This window comes from Schistocerca americana, chromosome 2 (assembly GCF_021461395.2).
Source record: "Schistocerca americana isolate TAMUIC-IGC-003095 chromosome 2, iqSchAmer2.1, whole genome shotgun sequence".
NCBI lineage: Eukaryota > Metazoa > Arthropoda > Insecta > Orthoptera > Acrididae > Schistocerca > Schistocerca americana.
The window spans coordinates 287632238-287656888 of record NC_060120.1 but is presented as its reverse complement, the minus strand read 5'-3'; the positions used below and the strand labels follow the sequence as shown (position 1 = coordinate 287656888).

The following is a 24651-nucleotide window of genomic DNA, read 5'->3' as shown; positions in this document are numbered from 1 at the left end:
GCATGGATGTGTGTGATGTCCTTAGGTTAGTTAGGTTTAAGTAGTTCTAAGTTCTAGGGGACTGATGACCTCAGAAGTTAAGTCCCATAGTGCTCAGAGCCAACACCTTTGAGGATTTCACTTTGATAGTCACGAATAGGCGAAAGGGGAGGCGAGGTCGTGGCTCCGGCAACACAGTCAAGTATTCTACAGTGACTGTATCAACCAAACTGGTCTCTCGTTGGGAGAAGCATGTTCGTCGCCAGGGTGACTATGTTGCGAAATGAATATGTAGACGTGAAGAAAAAGTTGTAGTATGTCAAACAAATTTGTTTTATTTAAAAAAACTTGAAGAGTTTTCACATTAAAAATTCGGAGGCATTACTTTTCAGCACACTGGCGTAATAAATAAACAACGATAAATGTCAGCCTCTGATGGCCCCAGTTCCAATACACCAACCATAAATACATACGGTAGCATCGCTGCGAAAAACACATTGTAATAATGAAGAATGTGTAAAAAATGCAGTGTATATGCTTCACTTTCGTTACAGTGACTCGTGCCTCTGTACTTATAGACGTATACACGTCGGAAATAGTTGGCTATGGCCGAAAACGCACGTAGTGGGAGACGGGGTGAGGGGAGGAGGGACGCTGGAAATTTTCGCACGCAACGGCAAAATCTCTGGAGGCAGCTCCGAATCTCAACTGAAGTGGCATTTTATCTATTACTCTCAGACTCAAATTTGATCAGTGAATAAATTTGCTGCTATGCTGTGATTAATATTCCTAATTGCTTAAACAGATGTGATCTCTCAGATTTTATCGGCGTAATCAATTAATAGCGTGCTTCACGGTATAAAGCAGAATTGTCGTTTCTGTTTTACGTCCTTTTCTTTTTATCTGCTTACTAGAGGATTCCAGGGAATTCAAACGCTCATACGGAACAGAAAACTCTTCCCTATCACCCAACAGGATCTCAGGGTTCTTTTCCGTTTCCACTACTGGTGGGGAAGACGGAATGAAAACGACCGATTCAGTTGATTGTTGAAAAACAGTCGACTCTTCGATTGCAGTTTTACGTATCGCTTGAAGTATTCATTCAGTCTTTTCAGTGAAACTAGTCTGCAGAAGCAAACAAATGAAATCAGTCGACCCAGTCCGGTGGGTTCAGTCCTGAGCGAAAACATTCGAGCGTTTTGGCACTGTTAAATCGTCATTGATGACTGCGCTCTGTAATTGGCTGTCAATACAGTTATTGCTGTTCCAATTATTGCGTATTATTTAATGCCATGATTAACTTATAGTTCAGTTTTACATCCATGTTTGTGAATAATGTTTTTCCTGAACAGTGAACTTTTGTGTCTGGATCAGACGCCGAAACCCAGAGTGGCGTTGGTACGGGAGAAGTCATATGACTAGATAAGAAGTGATTCTCAAGATAAATTCAGTGCGATATACAGTGTCAGCAGTGATGACATATATTATGAAATTATGTTAATTAATGAAATTCAAGAAATTAATGAAAGATGGCAATTACGAGGGTCGTTCAATAATCAGTGCCCCACTTTTTTTTCTCAGAACAGATTTATTGTTAAGACACCACTTTTTTTTCTCAGAACAGATTTATTGTTAAGAATCAGAATTTGATGACAATATACATCATCATGTCTTGTCCATGTCCTATTTTTCCACATAGTCTCTATCACGTTCTATGGCCGTACGCCAATGATGTGGGAGAGCATGTATTCCCTTCTGATTACAGCTCTTGTCGTGTAGGCGTAGCCATGTTTTTACTGTATGAGTGGCACTCACGTCATCTTCAAAGTGTGACCCCCGTAGAGAATCTTTAAGCGGCCCAAAGAGATGGAAGTTCGAGAGCGTCAGGTCTGGACTGCAGGATGCATGAGGCAGTGATGTCCAACTCAATTTGGTGATCGTTCTCGGGTTCTCAAACTTGTGTGTGGGCGTGCATTATCGTGTTGGAGCAAGATTTTTGCTGGATTCTTGTCCGACCGAACACTTCAGAAACGATTCTTGAGTTTATTCAGTCTTCACGTATGCCTCTGAATTGATGGTTGACCCTCTTAGCATCATATTATCGCGTAACTTTTTGAAAGTGCTGTTGGTTCATACAACAATAACTGTGCCGTTATTCCTATTGTATGAAATGGTTTTGATAATACTCTTTTATGTTTGTTAAAAGCCACGGCTAAATTTTCTCAGGGTCCTATGGCCAGAAATATCATACGTATACCAACGTGAAGACATCCGTCTTACTCATGATGGATTAAAAATCTTTCTTTAATATTACGCGATAATCCATTAAACACAATGTTTAATTTTTTTTCTGTGAGGCTTGATGCTCCAGGATAGCTGCCGATGTGCAATGGCAGCGTAAGCATTTATAGAAATTCCTGTTAATAAAAAAATGTATCTCTGGCCTAATATGAATTGGAAAATATTACCAGATGCCGTTTTCCATTTATTGAGATTATTCTTTTTAATACTTTTAACATGAAATGACTATTAAAAGAGCTAATATCCTTTTTATCATTAATGGCTTTGCTACAACAATGAGCCTACACAAAAATGACCAGGGCAACATTTAATTATTACGTAACTAAATCATATTCATGAAAGATACTCGCTACTGACAAAAACACATTTTAATGCCAGTAGTTCCGTATATATTCAAACAAATTATAATATTGGTACAAATAATTGTATGAATTACAGACCGTGAACAATAAGAACATCAGAATCGAGAAGACAATGAAACAAAAAAGCTCATTCTTTTTATACAAATGGACAAAGATCATAATTATTTTGATTCGGAGAGGCAGATCACGCTTCTTAATTGTTGTGTATCGATAACCTATTTATATTCCTTTTTTACTGGGGCTATGCTATCAACTGCACGAGAATGACGCCATCATAATCCCAGAAGACGGTCACCATGACTTTTCTGGTAGAGAGGGTTGTCTTGAATTTCTCCTTTTGTGGTGAATGAGGATGATGCCACTCCATGGACTGTCTTTTTGTTTCCGGCGCAAAGTGGTGTACCCAGCTTTCGGCCTCCATAACGATCCATGAAAGAAAGGCCTCTCCGTTGGTCTCAAATCATTCCAACAGTTCCTATGAAATTGCCCTTCTTTCAATCTTGTGGTCTGCTGTGAGCATCCGTGGAACCAATCGTGAGCACCTCTTTGAATATCCGAGAGTCTCGATCACTGCAGACTCACTTCCAATGTTGACCGACAACTGTAGAGCCAATTGTCGAGTTGTGATGCGCCGGTCGGCACGAATAATGGCATCTGCACGATTCAGTATGTCTGGAGCAGTGGCTGTGGCAGGACGTCCCGAGCGTAGCTGATTATGAAGATCTGTTTCTGCATTTCCTGAGGCTGTAACTTTTTTTATCTAACTCCCAGCTGTACTCCTATCAACTGCAGCATAGCCATACACTGGACACAAACGTTTATGGATGTTCAACACGGTTTCTTTTCCTGCACACAAGAATTCAATAACAGCACGCTGCTTGTAACGCGAGTCGTATGTAGACGCCATTTTGACGCTGTGCTACGGCTCTGCCATCAGACAGAGCGGTTCGAAACTTCACCGGCGCGCAGAACGAACATCAAATGTGAAGCACCACCAAGGTCGTTTGTCTATGTATATTAATGGATTTTTTAAAAAATGTGGGGCATTACTTATTGAACGACCCCCGTATTTATCGAAAAAAACTACTTCAAACGAGTGACAGTATATGCTTAAAAAGCAAGTCATCAAACAATAAAACAGTTGTATCTTATGTACTTTCTTTTCATGTCCCCCACAGCGTTTGCCGAAACAAAATTATCAGGTTTGCCATTGAAATTTTGAGAGAATGCTTTCCTGGAAGAGTCGGACAACATATTACTTTCTCCCACAAACGTCTCGCGAAATGGCCACGATGAAAACCTTCGAGAAATTGGAGCTAATACAGATGGTTACCGATGATCTTTCTTCCAAAGAGCCATTTGCGAATTGAACAGGGGAAGGGGGATCAGTTAGCGACACCAGAAGTACCCTCTGCCACACACCGTCAGATGACTTGCCGAGTACTGATGTAGATTACAATTGAAGAAACCAGGGGAGGTGCTTGCAATGTAAACATACACTGACGGAGGGGGAATCGCAACACCAAGAAGAAATTGGGCGTCATAAACGGAAGTTGGTAGGCATGTTTCTACATCTGATGTCTATTCTAACTCCGCGCCAGTTGCAAAAGAGTGGCGCTAGGTTTGCTTTAAATACACGCTGCAACAGTAGTGAGTGGTTACCCCTGAGATTGGCCGTGGTCAGTTGATGTTAGTCGAGAATGCCTTTAAGGCGACAAAGACACCATTATTAACACCTCATTGAGGTTGAAAGAGGTAGTGTAACAGGACTATGAGAAGGTGGATCTTCTTTCTGCCATACTGCAAAAAAACTTGGCAGAAATGCAGCCACTGTACATACTGCTGGCAGTGGTGGTCACGAGAATGTAAGGTCGCAAGAAGACCAGGCTCCGAATGGCCACGTGGCATTACCGAGAGCAAAGACCATCGTGTTCAGCATATGAATCCAGCACATCGTACTGCATCTGCAGCAGCAATTTTAGCAGCAGTTGGCACGACAGTGACACAACGAACAGTTACAAATCGGTTACTTCAATGACAGTTCCGATACAAACGTCCTGCAGCGTGCATTTCACTGCGCCCAAATCACAGCCATTTGCGACTTCAGTGGTGTCAAGCGAGAGCTCATCGGAGGGCAGGCTGGGGATCTGTTGCGTTTCCCTCAGTGCCAGTGATGGCCGTATGTTGGTTAGAAGGAGGCCACATAATGGCTGAAAACAACCTGTTTGCGTGCTACACACGCTGGGTGTACACCTGGAGTTACGGTATTGGTTGCAATGTCGTATAACAGCAGGAAAAACTCTAAAGGCTATCCCACGCACCCAGACTGCAAATTTGTACGTCGGTCTGGTGGTTTACTGAGAATATTATTGTTACCCAGCTGGAATACTATGCTGCAACACATTACCTTCTCAAAAAATTTAGAAAACGTCGATTGTGAAACAGGTCAGTAATTACGGACATCTCTCCTATCTTCTGTTTTGTAGAAGAGAATAACAATGGTATACAAGGTGTCCCAAAAAGAATGACCCGATTTTAACTTGTAATAATATTGAGACAAATGTCACTAGGTAACTGAAACAGCGCTAGATGTAATCGGCATGGTTTAGAGTTTCAGAAAAAATCCCCTAGATGTCTCTATAAGCACTGCCTGGAGCGTGCAGCCAGTCATGCCCAATATGGCATCCACGCAACAGAAGGCGTATTGTGTTATTGAATTTAGTCGCACTCAATCAGTGATCGCCGTTCAGCAGGCGTTTCATATTCGATTTCGTGCTAAACCACCGTCACCTAAGAACATTCGACAGTGGTATAAACAGTTTGAAGAAACAGGGTGCCTCTGTAAAGGCAAAAGTCCTGGCCGGCCATGCGTTCTTGAACAAACAATGGAACAAATCTGACGAGCATTGGAGCAGAGCCTCCGCAAGTCTACGCATCATGCTAGCCGAGAACTTGCATTACCGTGCATGACAGTGTGGCGTGTGTTACAGCGTCTTTTAGCCCTCAAACCATACCGAATACAACTGGAACAAGCTCTTCAAGATACTGACAAAGTGAAGCGAGTGAACTTTAGCAGTGCTATTCTAGAGCACATGGAAAATGACACTTTTATGTCATGGTTGATATTCAGCGGTGAGGCAACTTTCCATATCAGCGGTAAGGTTTATCATCATAATGTGCGTACATAGAGGCTCGAAAATCCTCATGAAACAATTGAACACAAACGTGATTCACCAAAAGTGAATGTTTTTTGTGCTGTTTCGCAAAGCAAGGTTTATGGACCCTACCTTTTTGAGGAAGAAACCGTAACAGGACAATCATATCTTGCAATGCTACGGAACTGGTTATTCCCACAACTTAACTCTGACAATTTCATCTATCAGCAAGATGGAGCACCACCGCACTGGCACAACAACGTGCGCGGTTTCCTCAATGTCAACGTGCCTCATTGTTGGATAGGGCGTACAGGACGGCGACACCAGGCCTTACACTCTTGGCCTCCTAGGTCCCCTGACTTAACACCATGTGATTTCTTCCTGTGGAGATATGTTAAACAATGTGTTTACGTTCCTCCCTTACCTTGTGACATTGATGAACTAAAAACCAGAATATCTGTTTCTGTAGCTTCAGTGACAGAAGACACCTTGTCCTCAGTTTGGGTTGAATTCGGCTATCGGCTAGATGTCGTCTGCGTAGCGAATGGAGGACATATTGAACATTTATGATGGATTTTTATAAGCTTCTGTCTTTTCTGAGTAATTTAGTATGCAATTTGCTGGCGTTAAGCCCTTCTTCCAAATAAATAATTCTATTTAAAATCTGGTCATTCTTTTTGGGACACCCTGTAATCAGTCTCTCTGGGAAAACGCTTTGAGTTAGTGATGCTTTACGTATTTCAGAAATGGCAGCATTTATTATAAGGGAACAAGTATTTAATACATTGATGGAAACACCATGTAATCCAGATGAGATATTATTTTTGAGAGAATATGTCATGTTCTTAATTTCAGAAGGAGAAGTGGATAAGACATCCATACTATCGAATTTTGAGTGAGCAGCTTTTCCAACACACTGCTTTGACCTTTCTCTTAAACTGTTTGCCCCTGTAGTTTCTCCTTCGTTTAGGATATGATTTTAAACATATATGCTGCCCGTGGCTGATCATTTATAGCCCTTGCGTTCAAATCAGTAGTGATGTTATCCCATTCTGTGGCTTGTTGTCCTGTCAGTCGTTTTACTACATTCTATATAGGTTTGCTGTCAGAATTGGTAGTTTCTGCCATAATGTTCATGTTCCTTGAGTTTTCAATAACGTTTCTCAGTAATTTTGAGTCGTTCTTGTAGTGTGCAGCTACACATGATCTTTACTTGTTCTTGCTAACAGATGCATTTCCCTTTTCCTTTCACAAGACACTTCAATTTCTTTTCAAGAATGGCTCTGAGCACTATGGGACTTAACTTCCGAGGTCACCAGACCCCTAGAACTTAGAACTACTTAAACCTAACTAACCTAAGGACATCACACACATCCATGCCCGAGGCAGGATTCGAACCTGCGTCTGTAGCGGTCGCGCAGTTCGAGACTGTAGCGCCTAGAACCGCTCGGCCACTCTGGCTTGCTTAACATCCTTTCTGATTAGTTTATGTGAAAAGCTATTTCCGAATATTTACATGAATTTGTCATGGAACAGATTAAATTTTATGTCAGCATTTGGTTCACTGTAAATTTGAGACCAGGTCACCTCTATAAATTATTTTTTTAAATATTTACCCCTGAGTCATTAATTATTCTAAGTGATTTCCCCCAAGGGCGATCAACACTGTAAGGCACCACTTATATATCCTGACTGACTGTGCATCATGGTCAGAGTGACGATTTGTTACTGGTTATTCTGTTATTTTCTGGCACTGAGCTTCATCAAATAAAACATTTTCTGCTGTCTCCATCCACTTGTGTTGGAGCGTTCATTATCGAGACCAAATTTTATGATTTAAGTAAGGTTTCCAAATCATTTCTTCTTTCAGAATCCTTTAGAAAATCTACGCTGATATCACCAGAGGCAATTAACTGCTTGCTGACAGATAGAAATCCATAGACAGTTCAAAATTTTCCAGTGTAGATCTGTAAGTAAACTTTTTTTCGATATTAATTCATAAGCAATCATTTTTGTGTACTGATCGCTACAAAATCCACTTGTGTTAATGTTTTTAAACTTCTGTTTTGAGTTGACATGTGTAACAGCTCCTCCTTTTCCAATATTAGTTCTACAGGAGAAAGATGCTAGTGTGTAATGTTTCGCATTTAACTTCTCTAACCCTGTTGTTAAATTGTGCTCAGATAGGTAGATGTCTGTCTTTTCAGAGCTCTCTAAATTTTCCAAACAGACAAGAAGATGTTTTACAGTATTAGTCAGGCGTCTAATATTCTAATATGCTGATGAAGTAAGCTTATCTTACTTTTTTTTGCATTTTGTGGGGCTATTCTGTTGGTTCAACTTCTTTCATAACAGGGCGCCTACTTCTAGGTAGTAGAGTCTACACAAAGAGAGGCTCGAGCGTGAGTATGCTTTTTGGCAACACAGCGGGAAACTCCGTCGCCAAGTGTCATCAAACTTCAGACTGCGCAAGAACGTCTTGCAGGAAACGAGATCTATATAGACCTCGGCAGAACAGCTTTCATAACAGCGCGGCGTCGTGGCAATTCAGGGAACTAGTACCAGCGAGCGAGTTGCTTGGAGTGGGGGGTACGCGTCTGCCAGATAAAACCACAAACAGCGCTTCCGCGCGGCCAGTCATCATGCGGGGCACACGCGGAGCACTGGCGTTGCTGCTGGCGATGTGTGTCGCGCTGCTGGCGCCAGCGCGGTGCGCCAGGAAGGGCGGCGGCGCTGGCGAGCAGCTGGCGCCGCAGGTGCAGACCTCTCTGGGACGGCTGCGGGGCAGCGTGATGACGTCACTGGACGGCCGGAGCATCCTGGCTTTCCGCGGCGTCCGCTACGCGCTGCCCCCCGTCGGCGAACTGCGCTTCAAGGTGAGGAGGGGCGGGACGCCTGCACTTCGCGATGCGCTGCCTAAGCAAACCAATGTCTCACTGTCTGGCGGCGAATACCGTACAATATCGCTAGATCATATGATACTGAACCCGACTAGATGGGCAGTAACTGTCAAAAACGCCACAGTTCCACGAAAAAAAGGCATTTGAATCATCACAAAACGTCTGATATTAAAAATATACATGGATTGCGTCATTTTATAACGAAAATTTTATTGGCAGGCATTTTCGATGTAACCTGTACTTCCAAAAAGAAAATCAACGCTCCGACACTTGTTACGATGAGAATTGCTATTTACTTATTACGCTCTTGTGCTTCGATTCACATCTCACGAACGCAACAAGTTAGGCCTTCGGATTTCGCAAATTAAAGAAGCTCTGGTCGAATTTTTAATTATTAATTGGTCACAATGGAGCATGGCGCAGATTGTCGCTAACAAAGCCATCCATACCATACAAATTACGACATGTGCTACGAATATTGTGCTGAATATGGTCCTGTTACTCAAACAATGAAGATGTAACTTGTCAATAACATGAAGAGGCAGGTACTAAGATTGTTTGTCATGTTTTTCAAATTAGATAACGAGGTCGAATATCTAGTCAATACTCAACACTGACATTTGAATTACACTACTGGCCATTAAAATTGCTACACCACGAAAATTAAGTGCTACAGACACGAAATTTAACCGACAGGAAGAAGATGCTGTGATAAGCAAATGATTAGCTTTTCAGAGCATTCACACAAGGTTGGCGCCGATGTCGACACCTACAACATGCTGACATGAGGAAAGTTTCCAACCGATTTCTCATACACAAACAGCAGTTGACCGGCGTTGCCTGGTGAAACGTTGTTGTGATGCCTCGTGTAAGGAGGAGAAATGCGTGCCATCACGTTTCCGACTTTGATAAAGGTCGGATTGTAGCTTATCGCGCTTGCGGTTTATCGTATCGCGACATTGTTGTTCGTGTTGGTCGAGATCCAGTGACTGTTAGCAGAATATGGAATCGTTGGGTTCAGGAGGGTAATACGGAACGCCCGCATCTCGTGGTCGTGCGGTAGCGTTCTCGCTTCCCACGCCCGGGTTCCCGGGTTCGATTCCCGGCGGGGTCAGGGATTTTCTCTGCCTCGTGATGGCTGGGTGTTGTGTGCTGTCCTTAGGTTAGTTAGGTTTAAGTAGTTCTAAGTTCTAGGGGACTTATGACCACAGCAGTTGAGTCCCATAGTGCTCAGAGCCATTTGAACCATTTTTGGTAATACGGAACGCCGTGCTGGATCCCAACGTCCTCGTATCACTAGCAGTCGAGATGACAGGCATGTTATCCGCATGGCTGTAACGGATCGTGCAGCCACGTCTCTATCTCTGAGTCAACAGATGCGGACGTTTGCAAGACAACAACCATCTGCACGAACAGTTCGACGACGTTTGCAGCAGCATGGACTATCAGCTCGGAGACCGTGGCTACGGTTACCCTTGACGCTGCGTCACAGACAGGAGCGCCTGCGTGATGTACTCAACGACGAACCTGGGTGCACGAATGGCAAAACATCATATTTTCGGATGAATCTAGGTTCTGTTTACAGCATCATGATGGTCGCATCCGTGTTTGGCGACATTGCGGTGAACGCACATTGGAAGCGTGTATTCGTCACCGCCATACTGGCCTATCACCTGGCGTGATGGTATGGGGTGCCATTGGCTACACGTCTCGGACACCTCTTGTTCGCATTGACGGCACTTTGAACAGTGGACGTTACATTTCAGATGTGTTACGACCCGTGGCGCTACCCTTCATTCGATCCCTGCGAAACCCTACATTTCAGCAGGATAATGCACGACTGCATGTTGCAGGTCCTGTACGGGCCTTTCTGGATACAGAAAATGTACAACTGTTGCCCTGGCCAGCACATTCTCCAGATCTCTCACCAATTGAAACCGTCTGGTCTATGGTGGCCGAGAAACTGGCTCGTCACAATAGGCCAGTCACTATTCTTGATGAACTGTGGTATCGTGTTGAAGCTGAATGGGCAGCTGCACCTGTACACGCCACCAAGCTCTGTTTGACTCAATGCCCTGGCGTATCAAGGTCGTTATTACGGCCAGAGGTGGTTGTTCTGGGTACTGATTTCTCAGGATCTATGCACCCAAATTGCGTGAAAATGTAATCACATGTCAGTTCTAGTATAATATACTTGGCCAATGAATACCCGTTTATCATCTGCATTTCTTCTTGGTGTAGCAATTTTAATGGCCAGTAGTGTACAATGTTTGGGAATATGGAATTTGTAAAATATTCCGTAAAGATTTGAGTAGATATGGTTGTTGGTAATTCCTGCCGTTACATTGAAGCTTCGCATTTGTATGAAACAATCGGATTCCTCTATTAAAATCTTTACCTGCTTTTCATGCTGTGACCTGCTATGATTAAAATCCCGCATTCTATTTCAAGGGAAAAAAGGCCATTGACAGCCCTGAAAAATTCTACGTACTATCAAAAGGCTTTCATAGATTTCGCAGATAATCTTCTGACACTGGCAATGTACTGAACGTCTTAGAACAATAGGGCGGTAACGTGCAGATTCTACAACGAAAAAAATTAATGATTTGGATTCGGTTAGATTAAACACTTTTACACAAACATATAAAATGAAAAGTGAATCTCCTGCTACAGCCCTAAATCTGGATTTATCATGTTTTAACGCCTGCAGTCTGCCGCATTATAAAACAGAATCGGAAACGCATTTATTGAAAGCAATATATATTTAGCAAACATTGGGTTACGCTCATACGAAAAATCTACCAGACCTAAGGCACACAGATTTCCGATGGTATGAGAACGAGGTAGGTTATGATTTTTCATGATTGTCCGGTAGTCAGTTACCAGGAACGAGCGACGTTATTTTAGACCAATAATCAGCATCTATAAAAGGCTTTGGTCGACGGAGATAAGCACAGCAGAAATTTTTGCAAAAGACTTAACGGTGTTCAGAAAGTATAGTTTAAATACAGTTGGTGGTGGAGTGTTTGTTGTTGTTAGAAGTAGTTTTTCTTGTAGCGAAGTTAAAATAGAAAGTTCCTGTAAGTTAGTATGGGTGGAGGTTATGCTTGACAACCGGAATAAATTAATTATTGGCTCCTTTACCGACGTCCTGGCTACGCTGATTCAGTGACTGCAGAGTTCAAAGAACACTTGAGTCTCATCTCAAATAGGTGCCCGACTCACACAACTAGAATTGGTGGTGACTTCAATCTATATTCGATATGTAGGCGAAAATAGATGTTTAAAGTCGGTGGTAAGCATAAAACATCGTCTGAAATCGTACTAAATGCTTTCTCCGAAAATAATTTTGAACAATAAGTGCAGGAGTCCACTCGAATAGTAAACGGTTTCTAAAACATACTCGACCTCTTAGCAACAAATAACCCCGAGCAAATATTATAATGATATCAAAAGATCGGTGTAGCGAGAGTGAACACTGTAACATCCAAATCCACCAAAATAAATTCGAACTATATGTATTTTTTTTAAAGGGGGATAAAAATTCGCTTGACATCTTCTTAAGAGACAGTCTTCACTCCTTCCAAACTAGTTATGTGCACTGTTGTTGTAATTAAACTTTCTCTACTTGGCAGGTCTCCCATGGAAAATGAGTGATCGTAGGACAACGAAACTTTGTGGAAACATCTGTAAGGACATGCGGAAAAGAAATAACGAATAAACATTTGAAAGAAACACATATTAATTTCCACATGAGAGGGTAATATTTGTTAAATGTGTACCATGTTTACATTCCAGATCACAAGCGTTGCTCAGTTGACGATCATCTGCGTAAATGACAGTCTGGAACCGTACTAGAGATTGCTCTTATCGCTGCCAGAAACATTTCGCGTGGGATGATGGCTGCCTCCCTCGTTGTGCTCATCTTCAAACTTCAACCCCACATCAAGAAATCACACTGATTCAGATCTGGTCATTTTGGTGGCCACGCAGTTTGGAACGATGGGCCAATGATTCGGTGTTCTCCAAATGTGTTACGGAGGTAACCGAGTGACCGAAAGAGCATTGGGCATCAAAACAGCTGAGACCAAAGCTCCTCTCTCTGGTAGAGTAGGGCGAAGCAGACCACAGTAACGTGTGCCGTTCACGCTTCATGTCTTTGGTCTTTGGATTCTGAGTTCCTCCTATGTGCCTAAGGCTATGTGTATTACAGGGCTTTATCGTCGCCGTACGAAAAGCAGCGCCTAACAGCAAGTCACGAGGTTAACACTACCAACAACGCAAACCCTGAGGCGTAAGTGGGTACATCATTCCTGTAACGTTGGCACGCATACAGTAAATAGTTTTCCGTCTGTACTGACTCAAGTAACAAACGTTTAATTATAACCATCCTGCAAGTGTAGATCAGTTGTGGCTTAAATTCGAGGAAATAGTATTGGTCGCAGCTGAGATATTAAAACCTAATAAATTAATATAATGATACTGATCCCACATAGTACACGAAACAGGTCACCACATAGTGGCGGAAACAACGTCAAACGCCTGCCAAAAGAATGCAAAATCTCCAAGATTGGAGACCTTTTCATGAAGCTCGAAACTTAGCACAGACTTGACTGCGAGCTGCTTTTAATAGTTTCCACAACGAAGCTTTTCTCGAAATATGGCAGAGAGTCCAAAGAGATTCTGGTCATATGTAAAGCATACCAGTAGCAAGACACAATCAATACCTTGACTGCTCAATAGCAATGGTAATATTTCCAACAACAGTGCAGCTAAAGCGGAGTTACGTAACACAGTTTTCCGAAATTCCTTCACGAAAAAAGACAAAGTAAATATCCCAGAATTCGAAGAACAGCTGCCAAGTTGAGTAACTTAGAAGCATATATTCTCGGTATAGAGAAGCACCTTAAGGCACTTAACGAAAGCAAGTCTTACGGTCCACGTTGTATATCAATTAGGTTTCTTTTGGAGTATGCTGACACAATAGCTCCATACTAACTAATCATATACAAATGCTCGCTCAGCGTAACATCCGTATCTAAAACTGGAAAGTTGCCCAAGCCACAACAGTAGTCGAGAAAGGAAGCAGCAGTTCAAATGGCTCTGAGCACTATGGGACTCAACTGCTGTGGTCATAAGTCCCCTAGAACTTAGAACTACTTAAACCTAACTAACCTAAGGACAGCACACAACACCCAGCCATCACGAGGCAGAGAAAATACCTGACCCCGCCGGGAATCGAACCCGGGAACCCGGGCGTGGGAAGCGAGAACGCTACCGCACGACCACGAGATGCGGGCAAGCAGCAGTAGTCTGATGACTTACAGACCCATATCACTGACGTTGATTTATAGCAGGATTGTGGAACATATACTATGTTCGAACATTATGAATTGCATCGCAGAAAACGGTCTATTGACACATAGTTGTCATGGATTTAGAAAATATTGTGCTTGTGAAACACAACTAGCACTTTATTCACACGAAGTGACGAGTGCTATCGATAGGAGCTCTCAAATTGATTCCATATTTCTAGCTTTCCAGAAGGCTTTTAAGGCCGACACTCACAAGAGACTTGTAATCAAATTGTATGCCAATGAAGTACCGTCTCAATTGTGCGACTGAATCGTAATTTCCTGTCAAAGCGGTCACAGTTCATAGTAATCGACTGAAAGTCATCGAGTAAAACAGAAGTGATATCTGGCGTTCAGCAAGGAAAATTTATAGCCCCTCTGCTGTTCCTAATGTATACAAACGATTTAGGAGGCAATCTAAGCAGTCCTGTTAGATTTTTTGCAAATGATGTCGTCATTTGCTGTCTGGTAAAGTCGTAAGAAGATCAAAACCAATTGCAAAATGACTGAGACAAGGTATCTGTATGGTGCGAAAAGTGACAATTGACTCTAAATAATGAAAAGTGTGTGATCATCTGTGATTATCCACATGAATATTAAAATAAATCCGTTAAATTACTGTTACACGATAAATCATAAAAATCTAGGACTTGTCAATTCAGCTAAATACCTATAATTCCAATTACGAATAACTTAAATTAAACGATTACACAGATAATGTTGTGGAAAAGGCAGACCAAAGACTGCATTTTATTGGCAGAACACTTAGAAGATAGAACAGGTCTACGAAAGATACTGCCTACACTATGCTTGTCCGTCCTCTGCTAGAGTAGTGGTGTGCTGTATGAAGTCCTAACCAGATAGGATTGACGGCGAACATCGCAGAAGTCCAAAGAAGAGCAGCTCGTTTTGTATTATCGCGAAGTAGGTTAGAGTGTGTCACGGACATGATAAGCGAGTTGGAATGGCAATAATTAAAACAAAGGTGAGATATTTTCACGAAATTGCAGTCACCAACTTTCTCGTCCGACCGCGAAAATATTTTATTGGTTCCAACCTACATCGGAAGAAATGATTCTCATAATAAAATAAGAGAAAGCAGAGCTCGTACGGAAAGATCAAGTGTTCATTTCTCCTGCATGCTGTTCGAGAGTGGAACAGTAGAGAAATAGCCTGAAGGTGTTTCAATGAAGGCTCTACCAGGCACAAGTGTGAATTGCTTCTTTGTTGATCCATTATGGACCGTGGGACAGCGGCTGGCATGTATTTCTTGAGGCAATAATTTACCAACAGCCGTACGTATTGTAGAAATTTATTTTATGAACTTCTTATGCGCCATAAGAAGTTCATACAATAAATTTCTACAATACATACGGCTGTCGGTAAATTATTGCATCAAGAAAAAGTGTGAACTGCAGTCATGCAGACAAGGGCGTCCACACGATAGTTTGTAGGAGGGGGGGGGGGGGGGGGAGGGACTACACAGGGTGGTACGGACTATTTTTAATATTTTGTAAGACGTATGACAACGTGTAAGTACCCATAAAAAAGTTCCAGTTACGACCAGTTAAAAACCTACACAATACCAACTTTTAAATCATTTCTTAAAGGAAAAGCACCTGACAACACTGTAATATTTTCCTTTCCCCGAGGGCCAGGAAGGAGGGGTAGGGGGCGTTCTCGTATGTAGACGTAGATGTAGCTGTAGGGTGGATAGCCGTTGCAGGCCTTATCCGTTTCGTGGGCGCGGGAAGTATATTTACCGCCAACTGTATTTCTTTACTGCACTCGTGGTAACACATTGTACGATTTCATGTAAATTGAAGGAGGGGGAGGTGGGGAGAAAGGAAAGGGAAGGGACTATTGATATCAGCTGCATTAGGACTTTGTGCGGCATCAGAGACGAAGAGTGAAAACGTGTGCTGGACTGGGATTCGAACCCGGATCTCCTGCTTACTTGGCAATTGCTTTAACTGCTGCGCCACCCAGACACAATGTTTATCGCAACTGCGCCGACTGTCTCGGCACGCTTCTTGGCCAATTCACACTCCCACCTCGCACCACCTATCCACAGTTCCAGCAAATGTCCTCCGTGCTCGCTACTTTGAGATTCCCGCAGGAGGCCGGACGTAATTGTGCATCCACACTGAATGTGGTGGATCCATTGCCCATCGAGGTGCATCAATGATATGAATGCGTCGTATCTGTTCTTTGGGATATGGATTCACTACATTCAGTGTGGATACACAATTGCATCTGACCCCCTACGGGAATATTAAAGCAGGGGATGTGGAGCACACGGACAGGGACTGCGGATAGGTTGTGGGAGGTGGTTCAAATGGCTCTGAGCACTATGGGACTTAACATCTGAGGTCATCAGTCCCCTAGAACTTAGAACTACTTAAACCTAACTAACCTAAGGACATCACACACATCCATGCCCGAGGCAGGATTCGAACCAGCGACCGTATCGGTCGCGCGGTTCCAGACTGTAGCGCCTAGAACAGCTCGGCCACTCTGGCTGGCTTAACATCCTTTCTGATTAGCTTATGTGGAAAGCTATTTCCGAATATTTACATGAATTTGTCATGGAACAGATTAAATTTTATGTCAGCATTTGGTTCACTGTAAATTTGAGACCAGGTCACCTCTATAAATTATTTTTTTAAATATTTACCCCTGAGGCGGTGCAGAGATAGTCTGCGCAATTGCGATAAACACTGTGTCCGGGTGGCGCAGCAGTTAACGCAACTTCCAAGTAAGCAGGAGATCCGGGTTCGAATCCCTGTCCGGCACACGTTTTCTCTCGTCGCTGCTGATGCTGCACAAAGTCCTCGTGCAGCTAATATCAATAATCCCTTTCCTTTCCTTTCTTCCCCCTCCTTTCGGTTTTAATAATACAGGGTACGTAAATAAAGTTTCTAGATTTGATATTTTCCTGAGTAGCGGTGCGCGCGCAGACCGGTCTCACCCCTGCGCCAGGTGGTGGGTGGTGTTGGCTAAGCGAGCCAAGGATCGGCATTCGGCGAAACGCTGGAGTGAAAACATCGCGAGTGCACGGAGTATCTGTTCCGAAACGTCGTCGAGAAATCGGGGCGTCCGAAATGCAACGCCTCTTGGAGCAGCGGTGTTCAATAAAATTTTGTGTAAAATTGAACAAGACGGGTACATTCGAAATGATTCAGGAGGCCTATAAAGAAGACGCCATGTCACGTGCCGTGGTTTTCATGTGGCACAAGAGGTTCAAAGGTGGCCGGGTAGATTTGGAGGACGACGAACGCTCTGGAGGCCCTTCAACGGCAGCACTGACGAAAATCTGGCCAAAGTGGTCAAGTTTGAGGGATCGAATCCGCCGCGTCCGCCAGGAGAAGAAAAATGACTCTGTGCTCCACCATGATAATGCGACCGTTCACACCTGCTTCGCCATCACTGAAGTTTTGACCCAGTTCAAGGTAGCAACGCTGCCGCAGCCACCGTATAGCCCCGACCTCACCCCCAATGACTTCTTTTTGTTCACTCAGATGAAGAGAGACCTGAAACGGAAGCGGTTTGACAGAGTCACAGTGGTCCAAAAGGCTTCGACGAGGGTTTTGTACAGCATTCCGGCTAAGGAGTTCCAGGGAGATTACCACCAGTGGAAATCTCGTTGACAGCGGTGTGTGGACTCTCAAGGCAACTATTTTGAAGAATTTTAGTCCAATGTATGAAAGTATTCAACAAATTTTGTGTTTTGAGACCAGTCTTGAAACTTTATTTACACAACCCGTATGTTTCACAGCTGCAGATTCTGAAAGAACAGACACCATGCATTCATACATTGTATGACCTCCGTACGTTCTTGGCATCAATTGGTAGCATGCTGCATCAGTTGTAGTTTCCTTTCCTTGTGAAATATAGCTTTTAATTGTCGTGAAATGTCTCTTATGCATTTCAGGGGCAGTGGGAAGTAAGGAAATGGAAATGAGTCATGCCGGCCGAAGTGGCCGTGCGGTTAAAGGCGCTGCAGTCTGGAACCGCAAGACCGCTATGGTCGCAGGTTCGAATCCTGCCTCGGGCATGGATGTTTGTGATGTCCTTAGGTTAGTTAGGTTTAACTAGTTCTAAGTTCTAGGGGACTGATGACCACAGCAGTTAAGTCCCATAGTGCTCAGAGCCATCTGAACCATTTGGAAATGAGTCCCATGGAAATGAAGTTTTGACAGAGTGTAGGGGAACCAAAGCACGAAATGATGTCGTTTTAAAGCCCAGTGGGAAATATGGTTTCCAGTAAAGCAATCTTCCCATAAGAAAATGGGAAGTATACTTATCACCTCAGTATTTGGCTGACATCTTGTGGTAGTACGCTGTACCAGATGCATAAAAGTTGCTGCAGCAACCAGTTCCCGTTTGTCGTGAGATCACCACTGTTGTCACTTATGAAGTCAGAACAGAGTGCCCCGTTTCTACAGAAGCCGCCGCTTGGAGCATCAAGCTGAGGGGGGTCGCCAGTGCGTTATCACAATTAGCTGCGAAAACTGCCAACAATGAAAATGTATGAGAGGAAAGGGTCAGGAGGGGTGAGTGGGGTGGGGAGGTATGAGGTGTCAAATCATCTGTCACTTGTGTGTAAAAATGTCCTCGAACCGACGCTGAATATATACTATTGCGACTTGTTGCGCATTTATATGCTGGTGGGTACGTAAAGAAATGGCCAAATTTTCAGATCCAATACACAGTGCGTGGGTTGCTACAGATGTTTAGTGTCATCAGGGGAATTTAGAAGTTTGTGTAATGTCAACCGATAACAGCTCATAAAAGCACAGTAGGAAGAGTACTTAACGACCATAGTTTTTGGTTCTGTCACAAAAATAAAGAAAAGGGGCTGAGGTCCACAGGGAAGTGGAAAGTACCAGCAGTTATCATCAGCAGTCTCCCACTTAACACCTTGTAGTAGAAAAATCGGATGCTGGGCTGTGATTCATTGGAAGAATCGTAAGAAATGTAACTCATTCGTGAAAGGCTTTCAAACTATACCTTCCACCACTTCTTGGGTATTTCGCTTCAGTTTGGGACCCTTACCAGGTGGGCCGGCCGAAGTGGCCGTGCGGTTAAAGGCGCTGCAGTCTGGAACCGCAAGACCGCTACGGTCGCAGGTTCGAATCCTGCCTCGGGCATGGATGTTTGTGATGTCCTTAGGTTAGTTAGGTTTAACTAGTTCTAAGTTCTAGGGGACTAATAACCTCAGCAGTTGAGTCCCATAGTGCTCAGAGCCATTTGAACCATTTGAACCTTACCAGGTGGCATAGTTGTTGTTGTTGTTGTGGTCTTCAGTCCAGAGACCGGTTTGATGCAGCTCTCCATGCTACTCTATCCTGTGCAAGCTTCTTCATCTCCCAGTACCTACTGCAACCTACAGCCTTCAGAATCTGTTTAGTGTGTTCATCTCTTGGTCTACCTCTACAATTTTTACCCTCCACGCTGCCCTCCAATACTAAATTGGTGATCCCTTGATGCATCAGAATATGCCCAACCAACCGATCTCTTCTTCTAGTCAAGTTGTGCCACAAATTTCTCTTCTCTCCAGTTCTATTCAATACCTCCTCAATAGTTATGTGATGTACCCACTTAATCTTCAGCATTCTTTTGTAACACCACGTTTCGAAAGCTTCTATTCTCTTTTTGTCTAAACTATTTATCGTCCACGTTTCACTTCCATACATGGCTACTCTCCATGCAAATACTTTCAGAAACGACTTCCTGACACTTAAATCTATACTCCGTGTTAACAAACTTCTCTTCTTCAGAAAAGCTTTCCTTGCTATTGCCAGTCTACATTTTATATCCTTTCTACTTCGACCATCATCAGTTATTTTGCTCCCCAAACAGTAAAACTCATTTGCTACTTTAAGCGTCTCATTTCCTAATCTAATTCCCGCAGCATCACCCGATTTAATTAAACTGAAAGAACCAGAGGTTGTAGAGAGTTTCAGGGAGAGCATAAGGGAACAATTGACAGGAATGGGGGAAAGAAATACAGTAGAAGAAGAATGGGTAGCTCTGAGGGATGAAGTAGTGAAGGCAGCAGAGGATCAAGTAGGTAAAAGACGAGGGCTAATAGAAATCCTTGGGTAACAGAAGAAATATTGAATTTAATTGATGAAAGGAGAAAATATAAAAATGCAGTAAATGAAGCAGGCAAAAAGGAATACAAACGTCTCAAAAATGAGATTGACAGGAAGTGCAAAATGGCTAAGCAGGGATGGCTAGAGTACAAATGTAAGGATGTAGAGGCTTGTCTCACTGGGGGTAAGATAGATACTGTCTACAGGAAAATTAAAGAGACCTTTGGAGAGAAGAGAACCACTTGTATGAATATCAAGAGCTCAGATGGCAACCCAGTTCTAAGCAAAGAAAGGAAGGCAGAAAGGTGGGAGGAGTATATAGAGGGTTTATACAAGGGCGATGTACTTGAGGACAATGTTATGGAAATGGAAGAGGATGTAGATGAAGATGAAATGGGAGATAAGATACTGCGTGAAGAGTTTGACAGAGCACTGAAAGACCTGAGTCGAAACAAGGCCCCGGGAGTAGACAACATTCCATTAGAACTACTGATGGCCTTGGGAGAGCCAGTCATGACAAAACTCTACCATCTGGTGAGCAAGATGTATGACACAGGCGAAATACCAACAGACTTCAAGAAGAATATAATAATTCCAATCCCAAAGAAAGCAGGTGTTGACAGATGTGAAAATTACCGAACTATCAGTTTAATAAGTCACAGCTGCAAAATACTAACGCGAATTCTTTACAGACGAATGGAAAAACTGGTAGAAGCGGACCTCGGGGAGGATCAGTTTGGATTCCGTAGAAATGTTGGAACACGTGAGGCAATACTAACCTTACGACTTATCTTAGAAGAAAGATTAAGAAAAGGCAAACCTATGTTTCTAGCATTTGTAGACTTAGAGAAAGCTTTTGACAACGTTAACTGGAATACTCTCTTTCAGATTCTGAAGGTGGCAGGAGTAAAATACAGGGAGCGAAAGGCTATTTACAATTTGTACAGAAACCAGATGGCAGTTATAAGAGTCGAGGGGCATGAAAGGGAAGCAGGGGTTGGGAAAGGAGTGAGACAGGGTTGTAGCCTCTCCCCGATGTTATTCAATCTGTATATTGAGCAAGCAGGAAAGGAAACAAAAGAAAAATTCGGAGTAGGTATTAAAATTCATGGAGAAGAAGTAAAAACTTTGAGGTTTGCCGATGACATTGTAATTCTGTCAGAGACAGCAAAGGACTTGCAAGAGCAGTTGAACGGAATGGACAGTGTCTTGAAAGGAGGATATAAGACGAACATCAACAAAAGCAAAACGAGGATAATGGAATGTAGTCAAATTAAATCGGGTGATGCTGAGGGGATTAGATTAGGAAATGAGATACTTAAAGTAGTAAAGGAGTTTTGCTATTTAGGGAGTAAAATAACTGATGATGGTCGAAGTAGAGAGGATATAAAATGTAGACTGGCAATGGCAAGGAAATCGTTTCTGAAGAAGAGAAATTTGTTAACATCGAGTATGGGTTTAAGTGTCAGGAAGTCGTTTCTGAAAGTATTTGTATGGAGTGTAGCCATGTATGGAAGTGAAACATGGACGATAACCAGTTTGGACAAGAAGAGAATAGAAGCTTTCGAAATGTGGTGCTACAGAAGAATGCTGAAGATAAGGTGGGTAGATCACGTAACTAATGAGGAGGTATTGAATAGGATTGGGGAGAAGAGAAGTTTGTGGCACAACTTGACTAGAAGAAGGGATCGGTTGGTAGGACATGTTTTGAGGCATCAAGGGATCACAAATTTAGCATTGGAGGGCAGCGTGGAGGGTAAAAATAGTAGAGGGAGACCAAGAGATCAATACACTAAGCAGATGCAGATGGATGTAGGTTGCAGTAAGTACTGGGAGATGAAGAAGCTTGCACAGGATAGAGTAGCATGGAGAGCTGCATCAAACCAGTCTCAGGACTGAAGACCACAACAACAACAACAACATTCCATTATCCTCGTTTTCCACTCTAAATAGGATTAGAACTCGTCATGACAGATGTGCTTACTCCCTGTATAAATGGGGTAAAATACTATCCCCTGAGTGTGACTGCGGAGAAAGTCATACCATCAGTCACATTGTTGAAGAGTGTCCCAGAAGAGCCTATAATGGGAGCCACGACGACTTCCTGCTCGCAACTCCAGAGTCGATAGATTATATTAATATACTTGATGTTTGTTTGTAATCCGTAAACTTTGTTATATTAGTAATGTTGGTATGCAATTATTAACGTTTGTTATATTAGTGATTTGTCTGTCTGTTTCTTATGTGTCTGTATTGCCATACGATAAATAAATAAATAATCCTCGCTTTGCTTTTGTTGATGTTCATCTTATATCCTCCTTTCAAGATACTGTCTATTCTGTTCAGCTGCTCTTCCAGGTGGCATTAACTCAACGAAAAGCGCCATGTTTCGTAACGGATTCGTAGATGCAGTGTGAGAGAGTTACAAAGACAGAGACGCCCATCAAACTCTATGGCAGGTGCTACAAGAGAGACATTGTGTAAAACGGAGAGTTTTACTGTTGAAATTTGGATAGCACACGTTCCATAAAGAGTTGGGTAACATTTCACTTCCTCCCACGTTCGTCTCGCAAAATGACCGGACGAGAAAGTCAGATAAATTAGAGCCTATATGGAGGCTTTCAGACAGTTGATAGAATGAAAAACCAGTCCAAGTTGCAAATATTATATTTTTCATTCGATGAGTAGTTTCGGGCCGAGGCCCATTTTCAAATCAGACAGTTGTTCCCACGCAACAGGTAGGTGGTGAGCGCAGGGGGGGAGGGGGAGGGGGGGGGGGGAGAAGGGGCAATGATGGTGGCACATGTAGATGTAGACGTACTTGGGGACAAAAAGTACGATAGTGCAATGGATTTGAACCCTGCTGGTGAAAGAAAGTTTCATAATCAGTCTTTGGACGGCAAGGATGGTGGTGGTGTGGTGGAGGAGGAGGAGATCACCACGTTTAGCATGACAAACCGTGTTTGATACAGGCAACGACTCTCCCGTGGGATACCTCCTTCCTGTCACCACATGCATGGGATGTGTAGTGCTTTCAACACGAATCTACACTTGCAATAGTGGTGATAACTGATTCACTTCTTCATCGAAATAACCTACGACTTTTCAGCGATTCTGATATACACAGGTGCGCACGTCACATGTAGTGAAGTACACCGTGTTTGCAGAAAGAAACGGCAGCCCGTGATCTGTCTCAGTATTTGAAGTTTGCTGTGGATGATGATATGAAAAGCGAGAAGAATGTGCCGGTATATGGAAATTCTTTTCATTTAAACTGCTGAGCAATCCCTCACAATCTCACGGCTGCAAATTCTACAATACTCTGCATTATCGTTATTTGCGAGTAAGTCCATGAGGACTAAGCAAATTACGAGGAGCGTTCAATAAGTAATGCAACACATCTGTTTACTCTGCCAGTATCAGCTGAAAAATGCAGAATTTGTTGTGGAACGTCATGGAATATTCCCACTGAAGCCCTTTCAGTGGCGGTGCTATACGTAGCCTTCACAATGGCGTCTGTAACGGAGTTGCGTTCTAAGCAGAGAGCTGTCACTGAGACTATTTTGGCGGAAAACCAGAGCATCGCAGATATTCATAGATGCTTGCAGAATGGCTGCACAGCTCTAACAGTGAACAAAAGCACGGTGAGTCGTTAGGCGAAGAGTCTGTCATCATCGCAACAAAATCGCGCAAACCTGTCCGATCTCCCGCGTGCCGGCCGGCCGCACACAGCTGTCGCACCTGCAATGTTGGAACGTGCCGACACTCTCATTCGAGGTGATCGACGGATCACAATCAAACACCTCGCTGCTCTCAGTTGGACGTCTCTGTTGGTAATGCTGACACACTCGTCCACCAGTTGGGTACTCAACGGCGTGCACCTGTTAGATTCTTCGCCGCCTAACGGAAGGTCATAAAGAGCATGTGTTTGGCCCGATTAATGATAGACTCCGTGGAAAGCAGTACGTGGATGGTTGGGAGATTGTTTATGCAACAAGATGGCTCCGACGTCGAACATACAGGCCCTCCCAGTAAGGTGGCGAAAAATAGGGTTTTGTAGCCAAAAGAGTGTGGTATAATATGGTGTATTGTAATCCTGACTAAAACTAATCTGCTTTCAGAAAAAAATGTATTACAACACTTAACTGAAAGCCCCTCGCACTCAGGGGTGGCCATTTGCCTTCACTTGTCCCCATATTTCGTTCATTGTCTTGAAGTGCGCTACCCTCCTATCTTCAGACCATGTTGTACAGGCTAATTTCAGATCGGTTTTGATACCACCAATCCATTTCATCGTGTCCGTTTTGGCTACGTCTGTCTGCGTTCATTCTTTTAATGTGGCCATAGAATCTTAAGCTGCATTTTCAAATATCGCTATGTACATTAATGTATTGTTTGAATCCCCTTGTGCCTCTGAGTCGGCATTGTTCGTTTACAAGTAACGAACCTAGAATTTTTTTTACAATTTTGCGATCCTTTTTCACAATACTTTCAGTGTT

The 24651-nt window shown here is 43.1% G+C and overlaps 1 protein-coding gene across 1 annotated transcript in view; it reads left to right on the top strand.

Annotated features, from left to right (window-relative positions):
• The first annotated feature begins 8447 nt into the window (after positions 1-8447).
• Positions 8448-24651, top strand: part of LOC124595032 (juvenile hormone esterase-like) — a 164000-nt gene continuing 147796 nt past the window's right edge. Inside the window, exon 1 of the mRNA XM_047133593.1 lies at positions 8448-8673. Within this exon, the coding sequence (XP_046989549.1) occupies positions 8479-8673 (195 nt within the window). The 5' untranslated portion in view covers positions 8448-8478. The remainder of the gene's footprint in view (positions 8674-24651) is intronic.